Source organism: Anas platyrhynchos, chromosome 1, assembly GCF_047663525.1.
Source record: "Anas platyrhynchos isolate ZD024472 breed Pekin duck chromosome 1, IASCAAS_PekinDuck_T2T, whole genome shotgun sequence".
Taxonomy (NCBI): Eukaryota; Metazoa; Chordata; class Aves; order Anseriformes; family Anatidae; genus Anas; species Anas platyrhynchos.
In genome coordinates this window covers 14,030,130-14,053,101 of record NC_092587.1, presented here as the reverse complement: position 1 = coordinate 14,053,101, position 22,972 = coordinate 14,030,130, and the positions used below count along the sequence as shown (strand labels likewise).

The 22,972-nt window shown below is 43.6% G+C and overlaps 1 protein-coding gene and 3 long non-coding RNA genes across 8 annotated transcripts in view; 1 reads left to right on the top strand and 3 right to left on the bottom strand.

Annotated features, from left to right (window-relative positions):
• Positions 1-2,125: 2,125 nt before the first annotated feature.
• On the bottom strand, positions 2,126-6,551 carry LOC140001311 (uncharacterized). The gene is made up of 3 exons (XR_011806407.1): positions 5,071-6,551; positions 4,625-4,732; positions 2,126-3,355 (listed from the first exon to the last, which is right to left on the bottom strand). It is a non-coding gene; the product is annotated as an uncharacterized lncRNA (long non-coding RNA).
• A 1,279-nt stretch (positions 6,552-7,830) lies between these two features.
• On the top strand, positions 7,831-21,781 carry LOC140001309 (uncharacterized). 3 transcript variants are annotated; one of them, XR_011806406.1, is made up of 4 exons: positions 8,000-8,654; positions 9,898-10,019; positions 11,725-11,842; positions 18,163-21,781. It is a non-coding gene; the product is annotated as an uncharacterized lncRNA (long non-coding RNA). The 3 variants fall into 3 exon arrangements; XR_011806403.1 differs by having other exon boundaries at positions 7,831-8,654; positions 9,898-11,842; XR_011806404.1 differs by lacking the exon at positions 18,163-21,781 and having other exon boundaries at positions 8,273-8,654; positions 11,725-13,858.
• On the bottom strand, positions 9,664-14,644 carry LOC119716356 (uncharacterized). The gene is made up of 2 exons (XR_005264254.2): positions 13,852-14,644; positions 9,664-13,005 (listed from the first exon to the last, which is right to left on the bottom strand). It is a non-coding gene; the product is annotated as an uncharacterized lncRNA (long non-coding RNA).
• The window catches only part of LHFPL3 (LHFPL tetraspan subfamily member 3), a 248,204-nt gene continuing 244,197 nt past the window's right edge, over positions 18,966-22,972 (bottom strand). Inside the window, exon 4 of one of the 3 annotated variants that reach the window (XM_072032514.1) lies at positions 18,966-21,490. Coding sequence is in view for 1 of the 3 variants with exons in the window: in XM_027463869.3 (XP_027319670.1) it covers positions 21,462-21,490 (29 nt within the window). In the remaining 2 variants the exon portion in view is untranslated. The remainder of the gene's footprint in view (positions 21,491-22,972) is intronic. The other 2 variants (XM_027463872.3, XM_027463869.3) reach the window with 2 other exon arrangements.

Below are 22,972 nucleotides of genomic sequence, written 5' to 3'. Positions count from 1 at the left end.
CTCTGGTAAAGCTAAAGGCTTAAGTCTATCTTAATATCCCAGCCTCTCTGGGCGGTGGAAATAGGAGTTGGAGAAAGTTTATAAACGATAATAATAAGACAACTTGTGCAGCAACTTAGAAAAACTTTCTCCCAAGTCTCCCAAGACTTACACATCATGTCCCTGCAGTTTTAGAATACTGCTGTAATTATAAAATCTTACATGAAAAACACAAAGTACTATAGCATCAACTAACATTTGAGACTTAAAAAAGACTGACCGAATCTGCACAAGCAGAACATTCATGTAGCAAAATGGTGAAAGGGCATCCCTGCTAAATGCCTCATGGAAAGTGCTAAGCAAACTGGAATAGTTCCAAGATATGTAGGTGGGATTGCTTTTCACAATGCTGGGATTTACTCCATTATTGTCAGAGTGACTCAGCTGAAATTGTCCACAGTATACTAGACATATTTTATTGTCAATATATTTTTTGCTGACCCTTTCCTTTCCATGGCTACATGACCTTAATTCCCCTATGTTTCTAAACCAGTTGGGTCAAGTGGTTCTGATAACACACTGTCCCTATCTAAATATGATATAAACTCATCTGTATATTCAGGAGGGCAGTGTGCCATCGGCTTCTATCAATGTTTTCTTGGTTGACCTGCTGCCAAGAGAAATATACTGTCCTCCCTGCTATTGCAGTGAGTTCTTTATCTTCTTCTATGTGTGACACTGACAGTTGTTAAATGACCTTGAAGCACAGGAAAGCAACTATTGGGAGCCACCATACTTAATTAAATCAATCAGTCAATGAATCCTGTTTGCCCCTGTGTGGTAGAGCAAATGGACCTTTCTCATGCTAATATGGATTAGGGTTAAATGGGTTTTGCGCAGATAAAAATGCAAGGTTTCCACGCATGTATCTGGAATCTTTATCTGTCACAATGATGTTCCCCGATGCTGTAGTCCACCACTCTTTTTGACAAAAAGCAGTCTAAGTTTTCTGCCTTTTTATTTAGAATATTGCTTGCCTTAGATATTGGATCAGGTTTTATTCAACATATTCACTGGAGTTCCTGTAATCTCGATGCAGATTGAAGTCCAACCCAACATAAGTAATTGCAATATCTTGCTTTAGAGCAGCCAGTACTGGCTATTTTGGAAGAAGGCTGAAGATCCTTAGAGGACAAATATGAAATATAATATAATCTTGAATTCTGTCTCCATGCCATTTAGTGAGGGACTGGGCTCTAAACCATAGTGGTTTATACCTCCAGTACTTTTTAATTCTTGCCTAAAATATGTCAAACATCCTCATTACCCGGATCCTAAACTCCACAATAACAATTGACAAGGAGTTGTAGGTTAGCTGAAGGTGTCACCCTCCTCTGCTCTTCTACACCTGCCACTTGCAATTGGCTTGCTTTCAATTTCACATTTTTTCACAGATATCTATCCTAAGCACCTTCCATCTTCCAGTCCTAGCTTCTTAGCCCAGCCATGAATGAGATGCCTGTGTGCTAAATGTGCCCCATTCCTCTCTCCTGACTTCCCAGGAAGAGAAATCCAGGCACATTGGCCAAAAGGGAGATGCTTTGGCCAGGTACTGTGCTGATCAGTTTTCACCATTTTTTGCCAGGTACTGTGCAGGTGGGTCATTTTCTCCCATTTCCCCTAAGTCTAGGCACAGCTATCCTTTCTGTGTAGATATAATGCTCTGTATGACTATATATTTTAACATGTAACTTTATTTTCCTGCATTTATCTCCATTTTAACTCATTCATTCTCATATAAATACCTTTCTATTCTCTTTAAGATGAAATAAAACATACCAATGCTCTTTATTAAGTCTTCTTGTGTATACTGGATATCTTAGAGTGGCAAAACAGCTGCTTATATTTTATGTTGAAAGAGGGGCATAGATTCAAAAAGTTATGTAAGCACTCAATTCCTTTAAAAAATCAGTGGGATTTAGGCATAAAAATAGCTCCTGAAGTTCTTGACCACTTTTATAAACACAGGCCCAAATGTCTCCTTGTCAAAGGAAGTGTCTTGAAACTTGGTTCTTCAGTTGTGGATTTGCAAGACAAAACATGAGATTCCAGTTCCTACCACTCTGCTCAAGGATAAGAAGGAGAGGCACTCCCTGGAGCAAGCAGTCAGAAAGAGACAGGACAGAACAGCTAATGCAGAAAGAAACATATAAATTGAACTCCACTTGTGTTAGCAAGCCAAATTTTAGGGACTATGCGGATTATGCGGGGTGCAGGAGAAAAATGAGTGACTGAATTTTGGGTTATGTAAGGAAATAAAATTATTGAAGATTTATAGGACGTTGAATGGCACAAGAGAACTATTGGACCCCAGGCTAACACATTTCAAACTACTCATCTACTGACAGCATGTCATAACCAGACAAGAACAAAACTATAAATAACAGTAGGAAACCTAGGTACATCATGCCAAGACAGTGAGTCAGTGTTAGTCATTTGGTGCTTGTCTTAATAATTGGGGGTTTTGCCCAAATCCCTCTGAAAATCACTCCTCTCCCCCTCTGTAATACCAGGGGGTATTTGGTTTATGTGTATTTTCTTAGATTTCATGCCATCAGTTTGCCTGCCCATAGCATTTAACAAACTTCTTAGCATCCTTATTAAAAATTAAATCTGTTTATTAAAACAACTTCCCTCAGAAGTTTTTCAGCAAAATGTCTCAGCCCTATGCAAAATGCAATTAGTATACAGGATGGAAGGCTGCATGGGGACAAGGGAGGACTTGTGATGTTCCAGTGGCCTTAACTCTCTTTGTCTTTATACCTGTGTAATCACTAGTATACAGAAGGATATTTAATAGTGATATGGCAGCATATTTTAGAATCAAAGGTATGCCGTATACAAGGCAGTGAAGACTCAGTCCTTCTTATGTTCTGTGACTATTTTTTAATTTCAGGTTTTTAAAGCACTTCTTTGAAAACTCATACTAACTGATTAAATAGCTATCAAAATAATTAAAAATTTAACCCATAACTATTAAAAGAAGCTTAAGCATTTCATTTTCTCAACATTCAGTGCTTCAAGCATATGTACTTCTGTTACTAGTAAAGTAGAAATAGCTTGTTTAGAGGATTTTGCTAGAAGACCTATTTACCAACATTGTGCCTTATTTCAAAGGACAAATCGTGCCTCAGCTGGAAACATACTTTCCTAATGGCTGACTGCTTTCTGCAGGGCTGATGCTCCCTCTTCTGAAAGCAGAGTCACATGCACAGAGAACTGCTAAAGGGACTGAGCAGTGCCCAGAAAGAACACGCAGCAAGATGGACCACTTTCTGATCTGCTGTGGCAGGTCTGCATTCTCAGGCACTTATTTCTGGAAAAAATAAAACAAAGTGTATGTCAGTAACATACTTTCTATGCCAGCTGTTTGTCCCAAACATGGAGAAAGCCAGATGGGATATTTTATGTATAGAACTGTGTCTTGTGGCATGGTAAATTTGCTCACACTGATAGATTAAATGGGATTTTTTAAACTCAAGTTCATCTGAGAATTCCACAAATAATTTACCTCCATGGGAATATTTTCTCTGTGTTAGGGACAATGAATTAACAGGTTAACACCCCCCTCCCCCTTCCCCCTGCAATTTAGGGTGAAATCTCACCTCTGTTGGCTTCACAGTCCAGTAGGGAAGTAAATCTGAGTGGACAAATGTCCTTTGTCAACACCACTAAACTAAACAGCATCAGGGAGCTTTCTTGGGTAGTGGAGATAAATCATCTTTACCAGCACAGTAGCTTCTGGCCTGGTTTTGGCCTGAGGCAAACATGATCTCCCAAACGATGCTCAAGTATGATTTGGGAATTAAAACGTGCCAGGCCCCATTCCCAGTGGGCAGCCTGGTGAAGCCACAGTGCTTTGGAGGCTGAGACTTCAATAGTAAGGGTGTGGGGCATTCTGTGCCAGAGAATGGTCTCAGACAGGTTTAATTTACTTTAATAAGTTAATTTTAATTTGTATACACAGAGCTATGGAGTGTGGGTAAAACCTCTGAGGGGCAGGGCATGCAGCTGGCTCAGCGCTCCTCCTGCCTCAGAGGGATGCAGTTCTTCTGGCCTCAGTTCTTTAACTCTCTGCTGCTGCACAGGAGTGTCTCAAGCACCCAAATACCCCCCCCCCCCCCCCCCCACATCCTAGCCATGTGGGCATAGCAAGGCAGCAACAGAGAAGGTGTGAAGGAGGATGACCACTGCAGGAGTCATACATGTATCAATAGCAAGATGCAAAGACTGTCATTATTGCCCTGCACTGCTGGGTTTCCCAAGGAAGTCCCTGCTACCAAACAGCTCTTGGAGGGAAGGGAAACCTTTCAGAAAGGAGCAAGGCCTCATGGAGAGACCTGCTGTCCTGTTTCCATCTGCCAGTGGGGACAAGCTGGAAGCCAGGCAACAATGATTGATGAAAGCCACTTATTAAGCGTGTTTCTGTGTTACGAGCAGGCAGCTGGGTTGGTTGTGTTTCAGCTTTTTCTCTGTGTTGATAAACTAGTCAGCACTGACTCGCACACACCGACACGATGGAAAAGATGGTGGCGAGGCCTAGGTAAGCACACAAACTATTTGCCAAGGGCAAAACCCCACTCACCGCCCTCAACTGCAGGCTTGCAGTGGCTGTTTTGAGGCAGGACTGAGAAGCCTGTTGAGGACTGGTGTTTCTTGTGTAAACACCCTCTCACAGGCAGGTACTGGGGCTCTGTCAAAAAACCAAGATAATTGAAAAGATAAGGTGCTCGCGTGGTCTTGAAAGAGCTGGGTTTGCAAAGAATGCACAGCTTCATTAAGGAGATTTTGCGGGTTAAAGCATGTTTAAGCTGGTAAAATTAAAAAGAGGGGTGAGCCCTGATGCCCAGGCAAACACCTGAACTCATCGCACTCCTAAGGCAAGATCTCGGAGCTGACAGAGTTTCTGCTGCAGAAAGCGGCAGAACTGCAAGCTGTGTGCAAAATGCTTTAATTAAACCACAGAGGGGAGCGAGTGAAGGCAGATGTTTCTCGGGAAGGAGAGCATCTCGCCGTGGTTTCTCGCAGGACCTGTCTGAGGCATTTCAGAGGGCGGCGGTTCCTCCAGCCGGGAGCTCTCACCGAGTGCCAGCCCTCAGTGCCTTCCTTCAAAGGAGAAATAAAAATGCAAAAGCGTTACCAAATAAATAAATACATGAATAAACCAACAAAAAACACTGTATTTAAAACGTGGGGCCCTCCGGCGGAAAGCCCCAGTGAGCAGCTGAGGCTCCCGGGGACGCTTTGAAGGTCAGGAGGGAGCGCGATGTGGGCCTCCCGCCCTGGCGGCCTGCCATGGCCCGCCTCAGCAGGCCCCACTCCTGCCGGGGCGGGGAGCACAGCCTGCCTGGCTTGGATGTCCCCGCCGACTCTGTCGAGCTGGTTTTATATATCTTCATTTCTGTTCTTTTACGTGTTAAATTGATTTAAAGCAAACGTCAAGGCCGCACAGAGAGAATATAGGTTCTCGGCAGAAAGCCTGAGAGTTGCTGCTCAGCTGCGTGTTTCTGGCTGTTCCCCGCTGTGGGCAAAAGGGGCGTCAGGGGATGCAAGAGGGAGGATTTTGAAGCTAATTATTTACTGGTTTATAGACTTGCGGGTGTTTCAGCCTGGCAGGTTTGATAAGGAAACCTGGAGGTTCAGTGAAAGCAATTAGCACAACTTCTGTGATGTGTTACAGAGTGACTCTGCCATTATTTATTTCCTGTAAAGCGATGGACGACTAAAAAGGGCTTTGTGTTTTCTGTTTGTAGGTGATCTGTATCAGGGTGGATGCAGTCAGGAGAAGGATGGCAAGCAGGTCTGGGATCACTACAAAGCCTTTCCCTACGATATTAGGATGACTTGCACTTCTCCCCATCTTGTTCATTGTCTCTTGCTTTTATTTTGTGGTTATTAATCATGATTATGATCCTTGGAGCCAGGTTTGTATTGGTGCTAGCCCTTGCCCCAGGAAAGGGGTTGACAGCATGGCAGACTGGATAGGGAAGGGAACAGACTATGGGGTGGACTTATGCACCAGCCCTAGCAGGCTGACAGGCAGGTGGAAGTGTCCGCGCTGTTCACTATTGAAGAAGACAGTGGAAGAAGTAGCAAGGTTGCCTTTGCCTCCACTGGGAGGTTTTCTTTCCAGCTTATATTGCTTCCTGCCAGGCATGAAACCAAACCCCTTTGTATGCAGGAATAATTCAGTCCACCTCAGACCAATTCCAGCCCACTCTGCAAATGAAACATGAGAACTACTAAAAATAATCAGTGACAGGGCAATAAATAAATAATCTGCCACTTTGTCCAGCGAGAAATACTTTCTGACTTGGTCATCCAAAAGTAATTGTCCTTGCTGAAACTGGCTAAGAGGTTATCATATCTACAGTGCATAGCTGATCCTCTCTTTGGAAAATATTGGGCTGGATACTTTTTGAGGTCCTTTCCAGATATGATTGTAAGGATAATGCTATAGAAATTACTTGAGAAACCTCTCATTTGTACAGGGAATATTTGATAATTTTGCCTTTTTTTCTGGAACTTATGAACACTTCAGAAGTTTTCAAGGCCAGTGTTGAATTGTTACAACTCTTGGAAGTAATGTGAAAGAAAAAAGACCAAAGAGCAGAGGATGAACAGAAAGCTTATTTTCTAAAATGTTTTAAGTCTAAGCAAATACTTAAAACCTGTGAGTACCATTACAGCCAGAAAAAGTAGTAGAAAGGAAAATTTTACACACAAAATGCTGTTTAGATTGATATTGGGACAACTGGTGTACTTGTGAAGGAGCAATACCATCTGAAATAAACAGATTATTCCTCTGAAAGAATACCTATAGTCTTCTGTAAGGGAAAAAAAAAGACACTTTTAAGTCTTGGGAAATTATTTAAATTAATGTGAAAAACTAAAGATATTCCAAGGACCTCTGGATGGCAGGAAAAAATAAAATTATGACCTCTCAGGACACTATTAACCAGGAAAAATCTACACCAATAAAAACAAGATTGCCACAGGCAGCACTGACCCTAAAGTCAATTTCAACACTTATTCTTAGGGCTTTAATTCAAGAGTTTGCTGAAGCTTGAGTGGACTGAATAATAAAAAAAGGGAAAAAAAATTGTCTCTGCACTGTTTCACAATGTGACTGAACCTCAGTTGGGCTAATTCTTTGCAGCTGCCCAAGCAGAAAGGCAGACCTTTCAGGTGTCAAGTTATGGGCAGAACAGGAGAAGGAGTTCTGGCATCCTCACAGACAGGAAACTTCTGGGTAAGGGAGAGCCCAGAAAATGTCGAAGTGCCCAGTACTGCTCTCCCACATGGGCTTTGTAAGCACCAAGATAAGAAGCATCCAGCAGGAAGGTAGACTGCAGCGATGGGATTCCAACAACCAGGCCATGGGAAGACCTGGCAAAAGATGTGGCCTTACTTCACTCAGCTCACCCAGGATTCAGTTTTAGCTATTTTAGATAGGAACAGAAAGTAGGGGCCTTGATGCACAGTAAAATTAGTGTAGAGGTTAAAAACCTCTTCTGCTCCATAGTCCTGCCAATGTATGTCATTCCTCCCTCTGCCCTCCCTCCCTCATGCTGACTAATCCTCTAATCCTTTGCCATTTGAGCTCTCCTCTTGGTAATTTTATTTTATTTTATTTTTTTCTGTTTGAAAATACTTGGAGCCCTTCTGATTTCTTTGCTTTATTGTATTTTCCTTCAAACAAGTGCTCTCTGTTAGTCTGTCTTTGACATAGCACCTTCCCTTCCCCTAACATGTTCTGTCTCCGAGGGCATAGACCCTCTACTTTTGCACATCTGCCTGGGTGCCTGAGCTCACATGAAACCTGACACAGTTGAAAACTTCTTGTCCATGCCATTCATGCTTGCATATCAATAAATCTTTGTTCATGAACATAATGTGTATATGTAAGTGAATTCAAAAAAAAAAAAAAAAAAAAAAAAAAAAAAAAAGTGAATTAACTTTTCTGAATGCCATCTTTAGTTTTGTTTCCCAAAACTGTAGATGGTGCGATCAATCAGATGGGATGAATTCAGATTATTAGAGGATGTTTGGGGCACTCAAGTGAAAAAAACAAGCAAACAATAATGTCATCCTTAAATGCTCTTCCCCAAGAGGCTGTATCTAAAAATATCCCAAATTGAGACATTATGTCTACTCTGTGCTGTCATGAGTCACATAAAATCTCCAGGATATCTGAACAGGTATGTGAAATGCAGAGGATTTATATAAATCAGCTTGAAGAGAAAAGCATGAGCCATCTCAGCTGCCACAGAGCTGCTCTCCTGCTGCAGTTTCCTGGGATTCTGCTGAGATAATCTGCCTCCCAATCTTTTCCTTCACTTTGACGGCAACAGGTGAGTAACATTAGCTCAGACGGGGAATGCCCGGCAGCCCCAGCGCTGGCCCATGCCCAAAGCCAGCCCTGGAGAAGGCAAGTTCCCTGCGCGGGAGGGTGGGGTTGTAGGAAGGAGCTGTTATTTCCTCTTCGCTTAGCTGGTTGTTGTTCGGTTTGGAGTGTGAGGCTGAAAAGGGAGAGATTGGGAAAGCAAAGGCTGTTTAGAAATTTCAAGTGCCTTCATGCTCTCAGTGCTTATAAAGGAATGAGCTGGATACTGGTGAGTACCAGCGTGAGCAATCCAGGCTTGCCCGTGCCGTGATGAAGTGTGTGACATGGGAGGTGTGGGGAAAAGGTCAGTGAGCCCTCAGGGATCTGCTGGGGGAACAAAAAAAACCCTGGCAGAAGAAATATTTAGTTGGGAAAAAGGCATCACCTACTTAGGAAAAGGACATCAAGTCAAATGTGCCTGCTGGTGGCTGTGGGAAGAGGTTGTCATTTGTTACTGTGAGCAGAGTCACTCCTCTTTTTTTTGAGGGACAGCTGAGACAGAAGCAAATTATATCCCCTCTCAAGCTTGTAGCCTTTCCTAGTTTGCCCTTGTCATGCAGGTGACCTGGAGATTTGCACCATCAATATGGCCTGTCACCAGTCAAGGTCTGTGTTTTATTTCTTAAATGAAAGCAAAACCCTCTCCTTCTTCTCCAGGAAGAGCGAACAGTCCCTCCTCCTCCCAGCAATATGCCTGAATCTTCTGTGCTCGGCTCCAGGGAGGCAATGTCTTCAGGCTGTGGCCTGGGGCCCCAGTTGGGAAAGGACCTCGCTGAAAACCGTCCTGCCGAAATCTGGTGCAATTCCGATAAAATGGCCCAACCCATCCTGTAAAGATTTCTACTAAAAAAAAATCTTGAAATATTCACAGGGGAAATGACAGGAACTCAGGCCTCCCTTCCCACCCAGGCGAGACACTCCCTGTCTCTTTTTCCCTCCAGCCCACTAAACATGCAAGTATCCCAAGGAAAGGGCAAGGGTTTTAGCAGCAGGAAATCTGAGCCAGAGCCAGCGCAAGGGCAGGCTGAGACGGGAGCCTACCCCTGTGCCAGTCTCCAGGGAGGCGAGCACCCCGCTGCTGAGGTGGGATTGCAGCAATGTGTTATACTCCACGCTAAACTCGCTGTGGGAGTATGGAAATGTAGGGTCAAGTTCAGAGATTGCAGTGGCAGAAGAAGGAGGAACAGAGCAATTCCTTTGGCCGGAGTGACATTTCACTTATATATACCAGCTGTAAATCTTATCTGGAATCTTGAGAGGCTTTAATGTGGTTTTTCTCATTTACATTTAAGAGCACATCCAATTAACAGAAACAGCAGCTGAAATGCCTGTTTTATAAGGGGGCAGGGCTGAGCAGGTTAAAAATGTATAGCATTTCAGATTACACTAGTCCCTCTACAGCTCTGCTGTCCCAAGCCACGTATCTCTAATCAGTGGATGAGATATAAAGAGACCACTCTGTTTTTATCTAGGAGGCGAAGCTGTCATGTTTGATTTCTACCTCGTGGTTTGTAGCACGTCAGTTCCTGGTGAGACGTAGGCTGCATCCGGCTTTTGTTTGATGCCTTTGCAAACTGCTGAACTTCACAAGAAGGTAATAAGGCGTGTGCTGTACTAGCTCTGCATGCTCTGTATGCACACAGAGCAGTAATCTGCATGTAGATGACAGACTGGGGAAGCAAAGGTCTTGGGAACTGTGTTCCTAACTCCCTTAGATTCACCTGGGAAAAACAAACAAACAAGCAAAATCCCTTTAATTTGTGGAATTGTACACACCGGTGGCAGCAGCATGCAAGTGGCAAGTCTGAGAAAACGAGGTGCCCTGAGCAGAGATGTGGCAAGATGTGGTGGCTGCTACAACTCCCCCCTCTGCTGAGGTTCCTTCTGGACACTGTTGCCACCACCTCCTGCTTTGTCATTTTCGCAGACCATCGCCCCTTGTCCTGGGTGGTGGCAGCAGCCAGCAGGGTTGCACAAGCTCCCTGTACCTTTTGCATAGCTCTGAGATTCATAAAGACGTTCCAGACTCCAAAGAAAGTGCGGAAAGCCTGTTCAGCCTGTATGGAGGAGCTGATGTTGCCACGAGGCAGGGAAGGGGCCTAAGAGCTGCCGAGTGATCTGGCCAGTCATGGGAAAAATCGTGGAAAGAAAGAAGCGAGCAGGCTTTGCTCTGGTCTCTGGGAATCTGCAGTCACTCTTGAGCTGTAAACTACTTGTGGCAGGAACTGTCATCCCTGATGAGACACAGTGGGTGGCGTAGGCCACATAAAATACATCTAAACCCCAGTTCAGTCCAGAATGTAAAACTGGCTTAAAGTGAAAACAGATCCAGACTTGGGGAAGGGAAGAGCTTCTTAGACTGCAGACAGTCATCGCCTTTGGGGTTTGGCAATTCCCTCGGGGCCCCTGTCAGTGGGTCGTCCTCTCTGCCTTGCCAGAGCCTTCTGCGTGCTCCGACCCGGTGACGCAGAGCCCCGATTTTATTCCTCTGGGCACTGGCCGGAGGCAGTGACGGGCAGCTGCAGCTGGGCTGGGAATGGAAACCTGCTGGCAATGCCCCATGCCGAGTGCCGCTCTGTCTGCGGCATTCTCGGTCAGAGTCCGATGAAGACGTTCCCCCTTCTCAGCTGCTTGTCGCTGCTCCGATGCCAGGGCTGCCCTGAGAGCCGCTGTCAGATCAGGGCAGGCTCTGCAGGAACTCGCTAATCCCCTTCAGGAAAGTTCCCGTGGCTTATTGCAAACGCGCGGTTCAAACTGGTTAATCTGACCTGGTCGGTCTGGCTGGCGGGGCCGGCAGGGCCCTGACACACACGCGCTGCCACGGGTGAAGGTCGGCTTCTGCTCAAGGGCGGCAGCGAAGAGCAGCTGGTTCTGCTGCTTCCCGCGGAGACATCTGCTTGCAGCCTTCAAAACATTCAGCCCCAAGCCCATGCAATCCTGGGTTGTTTCCTGTGCAGCTTTTAGTGCTTTTCGTCCTTCCTTAGGTTAAAACAGGACTTCTATTGTTTCTCTGGTGAGGCTAGTAAAAGCTAGGAGGACGTTCGTCTTAAATTGCCCCTTTATATCTAATTATACACCTGGGTAACAAAGCAATTTATCCTAAAGAAGCAGATGGGGGTGAAAATGCGACTGTTTTGGAGTTCTGCAGCACAACTAACAGATGCCATTTAACCGTGAGCTGTTTTTTTGCTGTAGCACAGTTTATCTTGCTCAGGAGAAATTTCAGGAAGTTGTGCAGAGCAAAAGGGTGCAGCTTGGCTGCTCATTGTTTTCATTTCTCCTCCTCTTATATTACACAGGAAAACAAGGGAAAATATCCTCTTTCTGGGACCCATTCCCATGTTTCTCATGAATGTTCCTGTTCCTGAAATAAAACGTCTATAAAATGAAAACCGAGGGAATAAAAAATACGTTGGGGTAAGACCACGTTCAGTGCAGTGCACATATTTCACAGTGAGCTGAAGTTTATTTCTCTTAATTCTGTAGCATTTAAGTAATGTTGCTAATATCTATACATAACTTTCCATGATGAACAATATCAACCTTGAATCTGAAACTCATTTGCACTCAGGAAGATTCAGCTAAAACTGGGTCTAGTTTCATACAAAACTAATTAAACTTTGGATTTTTTTTTCAGCCATTTAATGGTAATTATCCTACACTCACACAACACGTTTTATGACAGCTAAAAGCCAGACCACTTTGTGAACCATCTGAGGACACTCGCAAATGCACTCTGATTAGTCCCCTGCCTTTGGTTTAAGTTACTTCTCTCCAGCTGTGGCTCCTCTCTTCCATCCTAGCTCCTCTGCTGAAGCTTACATGCTCACAGGAATCATTAGGCTGAATCCTCTGTGCCAGGTCCTGGGTACACTCGTTATAATTGACAGTTTATGACAATTCAAGACATTTTATATGTTAGTGGCAAACTCCTTTCTGCAAGCCCCGTGACAGGCTTGGCAACCCCTGGCAGTGAGGTGGAGAGAACAGCTAGGGGCAAGCGCTCCTTGAACACAGCAGAAAGGTTTGCTGAAGCCTGTCTGTCTGGGCTGCCTGGATTTTACATGTGGTGATACACAGTCTCTGCACACAAACTATTTTACACAGAAATGCCTTGATCAAGGCCAAACATTTATTCACTGAAAAAGATACTCAGATCTTTATTTGAATTCTGAAATGGAGGCAGCCCCCCAGGTAAAAACAATGTATGACCCTCCTACTTAAACATTTTTGGCATATGTCTATCTGAATTGCTTCAACTTCCAAATGTATGGAAGGCTTTGTTGTCAGATTAAGAAACTCCATAGTTAAAGTTATCTCTCTTCCCTTCCATGGGTAGTATTTGCAGCTGACTCAACTGCACGAGACTCACCTGATGCAATAGCCCCTCTGCTTTCAGGACCATCCTGAGTATACAGGGAGGCAAAGGTAGGAAATTTGGGATGTTGCAGACAGAAGGATGGGTGCAGTTGTTGTTGCCCTAGAGAGATCTGACCTTCCCTCAGATAATCCTTCTATGTAGGGAGCATTGGGCACATTTGGTGTGTGCTGTCCAGGCGGCCAGAGTTGTCCATTGCATCCTGTGCATATGAAGTAGAATTAGTGGTCACACAGAGGTGGACTTCAGAGCACGTGCCCTTCACATCTGATACACCTGGGGTGCTGTGGATCTACTGTGCAAGCACTGGGTGGGTTCTTCAGACTATGCACACAAAGTGTCATTGTGGGGCTGAGGTGCACCAGATTTACTTTGCACGCACAGTTGTGGTGTGGGTTTCCTGAACTAAATATGCCAAGCTACTGCGGGCTGCCCTTTCGGGCCCCATAGTGGCACCCCCCAGCACTTTTTGGTACTGGTAATCGTGTGGCCGTAGAGAAGGTTGAATCAGCTGGCTGGTGCAGCTGACTGTGCAGATACATAAGCTCTAGTGCTGACATAGGGGAGCTGATGGGAGCAGGGCAGCAGCAATAGCACATGCCTAGATCAACAAAAGCCAACTGTGACACTGTGTCCTCGGTGATTTGTCTGGGATTTTAGCATGTCAGACAGCCCGGGCAAAATTATGGCTGGGGCTTAGTGCTTAGTGAAGCTGCTGGAGATCTGACAGCACAGTGGAAAAACTCCTCTACTTCTGTCTGGTAAAGGGGACATAACTGGGATCCTGGGACAACTGGTAGTTCTGGATGGAGCTGGCCTGCCCCCGGGGTGGACTAATCCCTGCATACCACAAGAGCCAGGATCAGTGAGACCACATGGGTGGGGATCCACAGAGAGAGAAGTTACACCTGGCTTGAGTAACTGCTGCTTATCTTCTAGGTGAAAGTACTGACCAGTCCCAAGAAAAGAATTATATTGCTTTCTAATAGCTGTAGCATACCAAGTAAACACATTCTTCTAGCAACACATCTGCCACAGCTCTCCTTACCTCAGGCAGTGAAGTCCTGGGTCTTGGTGCTTAATCCCTTTTGATTCTCTGTCGATTCATTCTGTGATGACCCCCAGATCTTGACAAACTAAAGCAGATCAGTGATTTTGAGCCTTCACTTGACATTGGCTCCCCTGGGGAGTTTGGAGGTATCCCTGGGCTTCTCATCTAGCTGCCACAACCTGCAAACAATTAGTGTTGGTCTGGGGCTTTCTCTACAGGGGCACACAAACCATTTCTGGTCTACCGTGTCTTCAGAAATGCTTCTCTTCCTTTAACCTTTTGCAATGATCATTCAGTTGCTAAAGTTTCCCTCTGCTTCCTGTTGTATTCTATAAATTCCTTTGCTTAAAAGTCTCTTGCTGACACCAGCCATCTGTCATCTGGGGGAGAGGAGAAGACACGGGAAAGACAAGTTAAGTGCCGGGTTGCAGGTCAGAAGTCTCCTCTGTAAAATCCTCGCAGAAGCATGCTGAAAAGGGAAAGAACAGGAGTAAGGACTGGAGAAACTTCTGCTTCAGGCGTTTGTTTCCTGGCTCAGTGCCCAGCAGGCACTGCATCAGGCAGCTCAGCCCGACAGCTTGTTTTCGCTTCTGCACTCTACTTCATTTTCTGGCCTGGGACGACATCTGGCTGGCGTGTTCTTTCCCACACCCCAGGAAGAGCGCTCTTTTTAGCTTGTTACTGCAGTCCTGGGCTTTAAAATCTAGTGAATCAAGGTGTAAAATAACATGAGACTGGCTCAAAAATAATGAGATTTAAGTACAGTTGAGCTTTGAGTTCATTTGTCTTATGGCTTAGAAACTTTTAGTAGACATATTAAGCATTTTCCTGCTTTCCACCATGATTGTGAGTGCTTGGAAGTCACTTTAAAAATAAAATAAACAAAAAGCAACCCCTCCCACCAACCCACACAAAACCAACAAAAGCAACAAAACAAGACCCTTTGGTAGGTTGGGTGAGCTTAAATGAAATACATCCCCTTCAAGTACAGCAAAAATATAACTCAATGTCAGTGACGAGTTAGCACTATGAATATATTAATTTTTAACCTCTATGCACATGTCTACAAGTTAAAAATGTACTGTAAGGACATGGGAATGGTTTCCCTTGAGAGTAGAGCCACACAAATATCAGCTTGTCCTGGTCGATATTTACTTCATTATTGACTCATTTATGGATCTAATTAAGCATTGGAGCTCAGAAGCACTGTGTACTCTTTACCACTGGCATTTATGAGACCAGACTGGACAGAGGCCTGACCCCGGAGGTGACCCTGCTTGGAGAAGAGGATCAGACAAGATGCATGAATGCTCTGTGATGCTGTAACTCCTGCCCTCTTAGACATGGATCTAAGTATCTGAGATTTTTACCTGCATTCCCTGCATCCCACACAGCACACTTTTACTCATGGTTAATGTATGAATGGCCTCCTGAGTTCCTGCTTTGCTCCTCTTGGAGCAGGGACTTTATTCTCCAGCCTGGCAATCCATAATCTCATCAGATTTTAATGTGCTTGGTGAAAAGGCCATCCAAGATGGCATAAATCTAATGTCCTGTTCCTTTAGGGTCGATCACTTTCATGTTCTGTCACCTCTGAAGATGCTCATGAGTCTCCTATTGCACAACTGGTTACTTCATGTTAAGCTGTGTGATCCAGTAGACTATCTTTTTCCTCTGACCAAGCTTAAAGTATTATATTTTCTGGGTATGGGATTTAATGGGTTGAACAAAACACTACAAGGGAAAGAATGATAGAGAGGGAGGGATACAGAAGAAAACAGTGACAATTAACAACTCTTGGGAAAGGGGGTTTAGGAGTGAACTGAATCCCCAGAGGAGTATTTCTGGAACAGAGATTTTCAGTCTGAGATGCCTGGAAGACTTCCAGGGGATCTTCAAAAGATCACTTGTTGAATACAAGTCCTTGTATCCTACAAGGTTAAGTGTTTATGAAATTTAGAAAGATCTGGAAAATTTTTAGGGATTTGCAAACTAGAAAGAATAGAAATCCACTAAAAACGTTCTAATAAAGAGAAGAGATTGGAGTGAACACAGGGAGAGGCTGTGTATACCATCACTGAGTGCACCTCAAAGCCCGAGCTGAAGTCATATGCCAAGAGAGAAGACAATGTCACCATCACCCACTGGGTCCCTGAGAAGGTAAGAAGGGAATTAGTGTCTGTCCCAGCTGGGGAATGCAGCAGCCTGTCCCTGGGAAGCACTGCATTGGAAAATGCTTTTCAGATGCTAGGCAAACTTCTCATCCACATTTACCCAGATGCGGCTTCTTCTCTTTTGTCTTTAGAAGTTCAAATGAAAAGTTGTCAAACTCGATAGCTCTCCAGTGTAAGCTAACGCACCAGCGGTTCAGCCTCTTGATTTTTTCCCCGTTTCTGAGAGGCGCAGGAGGTTACCTGTGCACTGTTTTTCCTCCCTTCATCTCCATAAATGCAAATGCAAAGCTGCACTTGGCAGCAAGCGCCGGGCAGCCACCCCGAGGATGCTGGCCGTTAGATGGCAGCACAGATATGCTCAATATCCCCTGCTCCCAGCTGCTGCTCCAGGAAAGCCTCTCCATTGCTTTCAGCACCCCCAAGGTACCTCGTGGCTGAAGAATTTTTAGATTACTGAATGCAAAATTAATTAAGGAATGTAAATGAGGAATTTCGTGTTATATTACAACGGACAAAATAATAAAGTGGTAGCACATATTAACCAGGAACCTCTTTCAGAATTGCTGAGTGATTTTATCCCGTATCCTTCTGAAGTATCCAGGGAGTTCACCTCTGCAGAATAAACCAGCTCCTTTCTTGATGATGTGTACAGCAGCTGATAGCCTAAAAGCTCTTCCAGAAAACTCCCATCAATTTGATGCCCCCAACCACGTCAGCTCATTGCCTGAGAATCTTACTGTTTCACTATCTTTTCTACTGCCATTTGAGAGACACGATAAATACAGTGAGACACTTAATTGAGCCTCGGAATACTCCAGTGACATTCCAGCTAAGTTCATTTTATTAGTGGAAAAAATGAGGCAAATGGAGAGGAGAGCTGGCTTTCCTTTCACACCTAAATGTCGTCCACCTAGCTCAGTGCTAATTTTGCGTTGTGTTGGCATAATGTCAGATAGAAGAGAATCAGGGTGCTGATTACATTCCCTGAAGCCCGACATTTGTGCTGGCATCCTGGTGCTTTGCCTTGTGTCTTGTGAGAAGGCTGCGTTTGAGAGTTGTCGATGTAAGGAGGTGCCTGGCCCTCCCTGGGGCAGCCTTTCTTTCTGCACACATTGAAGCCAGAGCAAAGCTCCTGCTTTTCTCTGCCAACACCCTATGGGAAAATCCTGATTCTGTAAAACTAAAAATGTAACTGATATTCTAGATCATTTTCTGCTGTAAAAATGGGGATATAAATATATATATATATATATAAAAATTATATATATATTATATATATATATTTAAATATATATATATATATTTAAATTGGTAACCATATCGAAGAGACTTCAGTCTAGTATATAGGATTTTGACAATCTTGATTTTGTTTTGTCCTAATAATAGTAATTAAATAGACTATAATTATTAATACATAATTATAATACATATTTGTTAACTATTAATACATCAATTGTATTCATTATTAATTATTCTTACAGCTATGTTAGGCTAATGTACAACTAACTTGCACGTGACAGAATGAGGAGTAGTATCCCATACTGTTACGCTAATTTAAAACCAGTTTGTAGAGGCAATATCAGGCCTCACTCCCAGATTTTTAGTCTATTTTCTTCCAGACTGCCTTCCCAGGTGACTGAGCTGATGTTCAGACTTGGAGGCAGGTCCTGCACCCCTGGTTTCAGTAAGTGGTTTGTGGCCACTATAGGAACCACTCCAAAAGCAAAGAAGCTTTGTGGTGTCTCATTACTCAATGTAAAGGGAGAGCATGATTTTTTAGACTAAAAATTCTACTTTGAAAAATTTTGTTTCTTCTTTGAAAGTCTGATATTAAAATTCTAATAGAGTCCAATGAGGATGGTGGGTCAGTGTGGAATGGCTGCAAGTTTGGTTCGATGGCTACTGCATGCAGGTATTGCCAGCTGCTGTGCAGAACTCCCTAGGAAGGAGAAATGGGTAAAGCTTCAGTGCATGAAAAAAGAGCTATGTTCCTTTCTGAGACTCAGTGTGTGGCTGGTTTTCAATGTGTAAACTAGCTTTATTTATTTATTTACTAATTTATTTATTTATTTATTTATTTATTTATTTATTTATTTATTTCCTGTCTAATTCTTATTTCTTTTTAAATCCTCAGAGATTGGGAATAATTCAGCCCCACTCACAATCATTTCTAGATCAACCCCAAACACAGATAGCACTGCATCAGCACCATGGAGACAGATCCAGCACCCACTTGACACTAAAGTACCTCTTGCTGGTGCAGGTTTTGGGATGAGGTACATCTGTGACAGCTCTTGATGACTCCAGGAATTTTGCCTTCAGTGGAATTTCATGGAGTGAAATTAGTGGGAATCAGCTTCTGAGCTGTACTGTGTACTCCAAATCACTTTCTGGAGTTTTTCAGGCTATTTTGGAATATCTGAAATGCATTGTCTGTTAGAATGAACAAGACTGTGACAACCTACACACCTGGCAGGTCTCTGTTTAACTATAACTAAGTTCTAAATAACTTACATTCTTCTTCTTCTCATTGTAAAGCTTTATGCCAAAGTAACCAGGAGCTTTATATTGCCCAGATGTGTACAGTCAGGTACCAAAGGATGCAGACGACTTACCACCAAGGTAATTTTTAGCCTTCTTAGCCTGTAAATTTGATGCATGCACACAAATCCCTGCCCTCACAAAGGGACTGGATTTTGCTCAGACTTTGCATACCTCAGGAATCTGTGTAGGCACAGGCATGTAGGAGGTGGCCGGGCTTGTGTTTACGAGGTGGACAGTGTTTCCAACAGGAGTAGCTGTTACCAGAGATTAGCTGAAGAAAAGCACTATCACACTTTATTTTAGTATGCTACAAAATTCATTGTTGAACTTTATTAGGTACTTTAATACCAAGCATACTTTAAAGTAACAAAAATTATTGTTATTACTTTTTACAGAAAATCAGGTATTTCAACAGTTTTCTTTACAGTCTTTGTTGACTTAAAAAAAAAATTACAGTTGACAAGTTACAATGGAGTGGAATGGGAAAGTAGTAACATTTTAAAAGGTAAAACATACTATTCATACTGAATCAACATTTAGTGATGTACGTCCTTGTAAGTCTTTCCTTCTGTTTAGGTACAAATGGTACATTTTCACTGACCTGCCCTGGCAGGGTTGCAAGGTCTTGTGATGACACTTTTTTTTTGCAACATTTGTGTGTTTAGAAAGGACTTTTGTGTTACACAGTCACCATGGTGCAAAACATAGTAGTCCATAACAAAATAATATACTACAGAGAAACCCTGTTTTGGTGATTTCTGTCGCAGCAGAAGTGCCATGACTGCAATAATTTGGGATAGACATAAACCAAAAGACCAAAAGAAGTTGATGATACAATGGCACATCCAGATAGCAAAGCTTTTCACAGGCTTTTGAGATGACAACGTGTGTGTGAACCAACAGGAGCCGTGAATGAAGACAGGTTTGCTGAGACACCATTCACAGGAGCTCCTGGGTGCCCAGCTTTTTAGGATGTGCGTTTTCTAGATGACACTGGTTGGGCTAATCACAGACTTAAAAACCTGTTTGAAGTGGGACCTTAATGACTTCGTGCATCCCCATGTGTAAATTACCTGGTTTTCGGCCCACTTCAGTTCAGTAGCAGGTGCTGGGATCATGCTTATGGTGGCTGATTGATTTGGGTGGGATTTTTTTACCAGCTCTAATGCTGGTCCTGTAGAAGTCAAGGGAGTCTCCTACACACAGTTACAAGAACAGATTTAGATTAAACTACTTTTATTTTAAATGCTACCCAGCTTCACATATAAGTTTACTTGGCAGACATCCACATCAATGTTCAGTTTCTAAAATAAGCGGAGCCACAGTGGTACCTTGGTAATTAGATAAAAGAGTTACCTATTTCCTTGAATTTATTTATTGACAGTTTTCTTGAAGATAATTGTTCAACCAAAGATGAAATTTGTTTTCTGAGATTGACACACTAAATCCTTGAATACTTTGTGTTGTGCAGCGAATAGTTAAAACCAGCTTTAACCCATGCTTTACTCATGTCCTCAGTGTGTCATGGTATTTAGGATCAGCAATAACAATGAATTATTATTGTAGCTGTTTCCCCTGAAAGCCAGAAAACGATGCAACAGGCTTAAAAAATCTGCAGAAACTAGCACTGCAGTGCTTGTTTGGGGCTGGACTCGGCTGTGATGCACAGAAGGGGGCAGGAGAAGTGCTGGGAGCTGCCCGGTCCTGTGCCAGGAGGAGATGTGTGCTGTGCTGGGCTCAGCGGAGAGGAGCAGAGAGGGAGCTGCTGCCTCCCTCCTTCTCCCTGTGCCTGGTGCATCCAGGTCTACCTCCATACCCTGTGTCTCACTGGCTTTGGAAAGAAAGTGATTTTGTGGGGAGCTGGCTGAGCCCCCCACTTAGCCCCTGTGTGAGCTGCTGGCAGCGTGCATGAGCTCCTGCTCTCTTCAGTTACCTGTGGAGCTGAAGGCCAGAAGGGATCGCTTGATCACCTAGCCCGATGGCATAACAGAGGCCAGAGGTGTCTCTTAGTGGTTATGTAGCAGACCAAGGAAAAGAACAGAAATGCCCTCACAGCCAGCAGCTGCTTTAATACATTTAAGGGGTAAATTAGTTTTTTTCCTATGAAAAAGAAATCAAGTGGTTTTGTTTTGTTGCTTTAAATGCAAACAATTCTATGTTGCCTGGGAAATTATAGTATCATGATATTCAGTCAGACATATCTTATAGTATATATGCTTCATAGAACTAGAATATAGGTCAGAAATAATTTTCCAGTCTTAAGTTTGTTACAGACATAGATTAATTGGAACACATACGCAGTAAAAATTGAGAAGCTTTACAGTTTTAGTCAACGTATTATACACTGAAGTAAATGAGGTGCAGAAACATAGCATTAAAAGTTATGCTTTTTCCACTAGGAGATGGAAACATTCAGAGAGTCTATTTATAAATGCTAATTTAAGAGAGATGTCCTATCAACTTCTTGGCTACTGGGATAGGAATAGTCTGGAGTTAACTGCCTCTCTACTGTGAAAGGTTTTAAAGCTTTTTGCTTTCCGTCTGAATAAAAAAAATGACATTTACAAACCTCTTCAATGCATATATATTACATATGTTTATCTAGCAACAACTACACCCCTTTTAATTTATTCCCCAAATGTGACTTTTCATGCATGTCTTCTGGATGCTGTATTCAGCAACAGTTTCTAATGAGCTGGTGTGTAATCCATGATTGCATTTCTCTTCCAAAAATCACTTCCACGTCTGGCTGATCTATGTTTAGAAGGTGGCGCTTACCAATCAGGCATTTTGCTCTCGTCAGCGTTCTTCTCTCTCGGAGGCCCTTTCCCAAGCTTCTTCCCATTTTAATGTTGATGTACAAAAGCTGTTATTCGGTTTGTTTTGTGCTCATTCTAGTGAGGATTGGCTTAGAAGGACTGTACAAAACAGAGAGAAGAGAGAAGCTGGTTTACTGCCAGCAAACATAAAGATGTTCATACTGTACTTGGCTCAGGCTGAGCATCTGATCAATATTCAAATACACTTCGCTATTTGTATTTCCATTTATCAGGGAAAATGGCAAGTTTAATCTTCAGCTATGACAATGATTTGTAATCTGGAATTCTTAAAAATCATCTTTCATCAGTGAATCAACATGTGAAGTCAAAATAATCAGATTGCTTCATTTAAAGTTTGAACAATATGAAAATAAAGATACAGTGCATACAGTGCAGGAATCACATTCGCTGCAGGAATATCATGAATCAAGATAAAATCCTGACGTTCCTGTTCCACATCGATAATTTTTCACTCCCCTGAGCACACAATCCACACTTGTAAACAAGATAAAACAGCGTATGGTGATAAATTTCAAAGGAACAGACCCCACTGAGGACTGAGGTGTTTTCAACCCAATGCCTACCATAAAATCTGAAGCTCCCCCATCCAGTTTCACTGTACCATACACAGAGCAGTGTGTGCAGGACAGCCAGTGCTGGCTGTAGCTACACTGTGAGCAGGGTGAGGAAGGCTCCTCAAGCCTTGCTGGAGGTGGCTGCCCATAAATCAGCCCTGGAGGGGACAGCTCATGGGAACAGCAGTGTAATGAGAAGGTCTGTGTGCAGACACACATGTACACGTGCATGCTATCACCATCGTTTGCTCTCCGGGCACTCAGCATGGGATGGCTGTGCTCTGACAACCTCTGCCAAGCACACGGGAGCTGTGCTGCTTTGCAGGTGCATGTACATGTGCCAGCAAATGCAAAAATGTGACTACTCTGGGGCTTGGCTTTCACCAAAATGAGCTCTTCAGATCAAAATGAGCTCTGCAAATACACCGTTAGCTAAATTCTCCCGATGGCTTGTGCCAAGCTATGTAGTCCTTCTACAGGCAGCCTCCTCGTTGTCTCCTGTGGTCAGAGCTCCTGCAAGCCCACAGCCTGTGGGAGAGGACGACCACCTTCATCACAACCTTCATCGTAACACAGGGGCCACTGTGGGACACTGCTGGGACTCAGGACTTGGGGAAATCATGTGTGTAAAAATAGAAGAATAAGAATGGATTTAACTCTGAAATGGCAATGAATGAAGAGTTTCAGAACTAGAAACTGTTAAACATGTTAGAGACAAATGTTGTATTCCCCCTGAAGTTACACAGACCAGCCACCTTCTCCTATCCCCAGTGATTCCTTGGACTCCTTGGCCTGCTGCTAATTCTACCACGGACACCGGGGAGCATGAAGCCCTGAAGCAGGGGCTGGTGGTGCCATGGATCTGGGAGCCCAGTGGTGTCTAATCACCAAATGTGGGCCTTGGGCACCCGCTTCCCCCATCAACTTCCAACAAATTGATGTTTTTCAAGCAAAGTTGGTTTTGGCAGGAAAATTCTGACTCGTTATAGCCCACACGTGTTCAGCA